At 41.5% G+C, this 6,000-nt stretch overlaps 1 protein-coding gene across 1 annotated transcript in view; it reads left to right on the top strand.

The window, feature by feature from the left end:
• The first annotated feature begins 4,371 nt into the window (after positions 1 to 4,371).
• Positions 4,372 to 6,000, top strand: part of pkd2l1 (polycystic kidney disease 2-like 1) — a 161,169-nt gene continuing 159,540 nt past the window's right edge. The window contains exon 1 of the mRNA XM_041209263.1: positions 4,372 to 4,624. Within this exon, the coding sequence (XP_041065197.1) occupies positions 4,372 to 4,624 (253 nt within the window). The remainder of the gene's footprint in view (positions 4,625 to 6,000) is intronic.

Raw genomic sequence — 6,000 nt, 5'->3', positions numbered from 1 at the left:
TTGACCTGCTCAGTGGGACAGCCTTTACTTGGTTCCAAGCTCTTTTCGACATTTAGACAGAACACCTTTATCATTGGCTTCTCTTCTTGCACTACAGCATTGCCTCTGGAGTTTTTAAAGATCTATCCTTGACCTCCTACTGTTCCACATTAACACACGGCCCCTTAATGACATCATGCATATACATTGGTGAATTTCTGCATGTTGAAGACACACAGCTCACCACCTCGCCTGTCATTGAGCAGTCAGACTGTCTGTCCTCCATTTACTCTTACATGAGCTGAATTTTTCTCCGACAAAACATTGAGATGACTGAGGTTTTGGTCTCTATCAAAAACCTTGCTGCTAAATCTATTTCCCATCTTAGTCACTGTCTCAGGCTGAACTGGTCTGTTTCCACATTAGAATCTTATTGGGCTGAGCTGAGCTTTCACCCCATATTCCATTCCAACCTGTCTCTGATACTCTCGTCCTTTCTCAGTTTTCCAGTCAAACGTTTCTAACTAGAATACAGTTTCAAAAATGGCTGAGCCACATCAGGAGATATTAGGACATGTGGTTAAACATTTATTTAGAGAGAGAGGTTTAAAGGAGTATCTTAAAGAAACGACTGGCCCAGCCATATAAATACTGCACCGACCAAAGCAGGTTAGAGGCTGGGAATTCTGTGCCGAGTAACTCACCTCCTAACTCCCAAAGCCTGTCCACCATCTACAAGGCACAAGTCAGGAGTGTGATGGAATACTCTTCACTTGCCTGGATGAGTGCAGCTCCAACAGCACTCAAAAGGCTTGACACTGTCCAGGACAAAGCAGCCCGCTGATTGGCACCCCATCCACAAACATTCACTCCCTCCACCACCAACGCACCGTAGAGGCAGCATGTACCATCTACAAGGTGCACTGTAGCAACTCACCAAATCTCCTTAGACAGCACCTTCCAAACCCATGACTGCTACCATCTAGAAGGACGAGGGCAGCAGATACATGGGAACACCACCACCTGGAAGTTCCTCTCCAAGTCATTCACCATCCTGTTATGGCACAGCTGATGGTAAATGCTGAGCTGCTCAAATCCCAGAGGGAAACTTGCAACAAATGCTACAACTTGTTTTGCAATTTGTAAAAACTTCAAGATGCGTGCCTTGAATTCAGTGATAATAAGACTACCAAGTCTTATAGGTTTCTTACAAAATGAAATTAAAACTTTATTAGTAGAAGAAATGATTTTAAGTACACACATAGATCTACAAATTATTACTATGATAACTTCTAAATACCTTAGTTAAACAATTCTCAGTTACACTTTCATTAAGGCAACAGTAAGACACATGGATTTTAAAAGACCCGGGCGAAGAAACACGATACACTGATCAATCCAATTTAAAGTGAGTTTTCTTAACTTCAGTTCTTTGTAGACAGCAGCTTGAGGCTTAGATAGTGGATGTTTTTCACACTTGTTTTAGATCTTAGAATGCTTTCCCTTGCGCACACAGCCTTCTCTCCTTCAACCATATTTTCCCCTTTGAATGCAACTTCCCATTGTCTCACTATGTCTTTGGACTTTACCTCTCTAATAATAGAAAATCTCTCATAATACCAATTATACCAGTAATCTTTGGGGAAAAATAAACACACTGTTTCTTAACTTCCCCTGGCTAGGTGACACATTTCACCCCTCCTTTGAAATCAATTCTGTCTGGTCTATTTAAAAATGCAAATGTTCCCTTTATACCTATATTTACCTACTTAATATTCCAAATCTAGCTTATCTTCTGTTACATCAAAGACTTCAGACCAGCTGCCTTTAATGTAATTAAGTCACACACACACACAAACACAGACAAAAATAGACCCATAGACACAAACCTCACCATTACCCTGTTTTACAATAAATTCCAATAACATGAAAATTATTATATCTCCCTGACAATCCTGACTTGGAAACATATCACCGTTCCTTCACTGTCGCTGGGTCAAAATCTTGGAACTCCCTTCCTAGTAGCACTTTGGGTGTACCTACTACATGTGGACTGCAGTGATTCAAGAAGGCAGCTCCCCACCACCTTCTCAAGGGCAATTAGGGATGGGCAATGAACGCTGTTCCAGCCAGTGACACCCACATCCCATAAATGAATGAAAAAAGACAGGGTGAGAGAGGCAGAGGTCTAGGAAGTGAACCCCAGAGCTTAGATCTTAAATTATGGACATCATTTCCAGTAGCAGAAGGATGGAAATTAGGAATTGATGAAAATCACAAGAGATCAGAATTGGAGGAGTTCAGAGATCTCATAGGGCTGGAGAAGGTTACAGAGATAAGGAGATATGAGGGGTAGGAATGATTTGAAAACAAGGGTGATGATTTTAAATTTGAGTCATTGCCCTGTTTGGAGCCAATGCCAGTCAGCAAGCCCTGGGTGGTAGGCAAATGGGATTTGGTGAGAGTTGAGATGAGCACCAGAATTTTGGATGACCTTGAGTCTATGAAAGAAGCAAGGTATGAGAAAGGTTAGGAGAGCATTGAAATAGTAGTGTCTAGAAGACAAAAGCATTGAGGAGGTTACAGCAGAGACAAGCTGAGGCAAGGCCAGAGTTCGACAATGTTACTGAGGTGAAAAGTCTGCAGACCTGGTGATGGAGAAGATAAGATCAGAAACTCAGTTTAGGATCATGCAGGATGGCAAGTTTGTGAACAGACTTCTTCAGTTTCAGTGGGAGGGATGTAGTCGGTGGCTAGGGAATGGAATTTATGGCAGGGATTAAAGGCAATAGCGATGTAAACACTGACAAATAACATAAAACATTTAACTTGACAATACTTTTCTTTTATTTTAAATTAGTGATATGATAAGTAAGGACAAAATGATGGATTTTAATGTATTCTAAATGATAATTCAGCAACATTGTGAGAAAATGTGGGAAAAGGCCACCAGTTTTCCTAATGCTAAAATGAAACCATCTTTTGCTAAACTCAGAGCAATACAACTCCAGTCCCTAACCCTTACCTCAACCATCATCATTTCAGAACTATTAAATCTCAGTTAAGAACTCACTCATTTTGTTTTTTAAAACGTCACCAATATTTACAGATTCAATCTGAATAAGTAAGCCCCTGTCTATAGGTTAGATTTTCAGGCCATCATTACATTAATGCTTATTGACCTGTTTAAAATGATAAATCAGTCTTTTATTGAGTGATCGAAGTGATTTTGCTAATATTCCCCCATTGTGGTAATCTCAGACGGATTCGGCTTCGAGATACCTATTCAATTAAGAATGTTAAATATTTAAAATATGTTTCCCTTTGTTCCAAAGTAAACGGTTCACTCAGCCCTAAGATTAGAATGTACTGTTTCTCTTTTTCCTAACTGTTATCATTACAATTCAAATCTTATTTCAATTTACAGCCAGCCTTCCTCCTCATCTAGAATAATAGTCACAAAGCTTAATGTTTTCAATATGCCTAACTCCCCTCTTAAACAACAAACACAATTAAAGTGATCATTAGCATTCCCTTTTGTTATTTTATACGGATTTCTATTCGTCAAACTTACCAGCACTACCAGACAAATAGCTTCTTTTAATACGTGTTTAGATGAATAGAACACCTTTCGCTTTCAGACTAAACGAGGTACAATCGATATCAAAACGTATAAACGGCATTATGTGAAATGTGGTGTGTAGGGACGTCAATACCACTGCCCAGTCAACTTACTGATTTCTGAATGTAAAGTAGACTCTGCAATGGGATTTAACTCCGGCATCCCAACATTCTGGATGCTTAAAAAAATATAACCAAGCACGTTTACTGTTCATGTTCTGCGCTGCTTAAGCCGTTGAACCTTTGCTGACCGGAGCTGTCTCCTCAGCACCAGAGAGCACACGTCTAGCTGGACAATCTCAGCAGGTCTGACAGCATTTGTGGCGAGAAGAATTGTGTTCTCGTCCCACAGATGCTGCCAGACCTAGTGAGAATTTACAGCAATTTGTCTTGTTATCCGTTACCAACTGCAGATAGATTCCGGATTCCTCCTCTGCCCGCCTCAGCCTATGGCATCAGTTAACCACCGACTTGCGGAATGATTGTTCAACTGAGGGAATTAATCATTCAGTATTCTTTCTCCTGAATATCCCTTTTGCCATGTTTGCCACTGGGAGCTCCCATTGTCCCAGGTCCCTCCCTTTTTTGCCTTGGCGTCATCCAGGAAGACAAAGCCGATGAAGGGGGGGAGGGGGCGGTGGTGAAGTATTTGACTGTGGTGTGTGACCCAAGCAGTTGTCAATCGGTTACTGGGAGAACCGTGTAGATTGCTCCCCACAGTCACCCCCAGCTGGGAACCCAGGGAGATTGTGAAAGGCTGGTCCCATGAAAATGAGACCAGCTCGGGATAACCAGTTGAAGTTACCGATCCAGGAGGTGCACGAAATGGAAAGTTTATCTAAGAGGGCTTGGGATAATGCAGCTTTCGAGGCTTCACCGCCGAGCACTCCTTTCAATGTCCAGACTATCTACAACCCCAGCTCATTCCCAAACAATCCTTATGGATGTGAAGAGCCCCCACTGAATCCAAACAAAAGCAAACCTTCCTCGGGATGCTGCATGGCCTTTGCTAAAGGAATTCGAGGTAAGAGATCCGGCCCTGAGTGATTTCTTTAAAATTTCATTTCCAATTAAACGTTGATAGTGTTAACTTTATGAATGAATGAGTTCATCTTCAAATTTCTGATCATTTTCAATTTTAGTTTCAGGCCTAACATGAAAATATTAAAGATTTAAATATGTTTGATCTTATTTTCTGTAAAGTATTTACTATTGGTTTTGTAAAATTTGGGCCAAATGGATTGTATGGCACTCCGGGATCAACCATAAAAACTAATCATTCCAAGGATCAGGAGGTTTTGTTAAGAACATTCCTAAGGAATAAGTTAGGGTGAAGTTTTCTGGACAGTAGAGATCAGAAGGGAGAAGCATATGGATCTTGGTGTGTTGAAGTACTGCTGCTCCCAGAGCAGGAACAGTGCTATCCAATAGGACCCATATATTCAACAGCTATTTGACCTTTTGCATGTGAACGGTCATTTTTCTAACACTAACTTCAGAGTCAGTTGTGAGTGTAAAGTGACATCATAACCTCACAATTAAATCTCTCTTGCCCAACTTCGGTCCACATCTCCATGGAGTATAACTCCATTGAACAGTTGGAGCTCTCGGCTATTTTAGAGACATGGGGACTTTTTCGTGTTTTGCAATGAACTCTCAAAATATTAAAGGTTAGACTTTCTATGGAGGTTCCCGTCAGAGCATTGTTTGCAGTGTTTGAACCAACCATTTGAGCTGTTTCTCCAGCGTTTGTACAAGGCGAGGGCCAGTGATCAGGAGAATCCCGGTGGAAATTGCGGGATTCCAAATCTCTCAGCTGCGGACATGCATGTTGATCTTTGAGCGTAATCTGTATAGGCTGCATCAGAGAAATGCTGACTGACATAAACCACCACCCCCACCCCACCCCCTCCCCCAACCACAAAAAATGGGGGAGACGGGGAATAGCGGTATTGTCGCTGCACTAGTAATCCAGAGACCCAGGGTAATGCTCTGGGGTTCAAATCCCACCGGCAGATGAGGGAATAAAATGCAATTAATAAAACCTGGAATTGAAAGCTAGCCTCAGTAATTGTGACCCTAAATTATTGTCATCAAAACCCATCTGGTTCACTAATGTCCTTTAGAGAAGGAAATCTGCCGTCCTTAATTGGTCTGATCTACATGTGACTCCAGACCAACAGACTCAACTGCCTTTGGAACTGGCTTAGCAAGCCACACAGTTCAAGGGCAATTAGGTCTGGACAACAAATGGCCACATCCCACAAAAGAATAAATAAAACAAAACTGTTTCTGATCAGTAGAATATCATAATTACAGCCCTAATTGAAGTCATTTGGTTGTCAGAAGGCAGAAACGGGCATTGTCAGTGACAAGAGGATTGCCCACAGGATAAATTTG

The sequence above is a fragment of the Carcharodon carcharias genome, chromosome 17 (genome assembly GCF_017639515.1).
Source record: "Carcharodon carcharias isolate sCarCar2 chromosome 17, sCarCar2.pri, whole genome shotgun sequence".
Taxonomy (NCBI): domain Eukaryota; kingdom Metazoa; phylum Chordata; class Chondrichthyes; order Lamniformes; family Lamnidae; genus Carcharodon; species Carcharodon carcharias.
The sequence above is the reverse complement of the archived record's forward strand: the minus strand, read 5'-3'. Positions and strand labels throughout refer to the sequence as shown.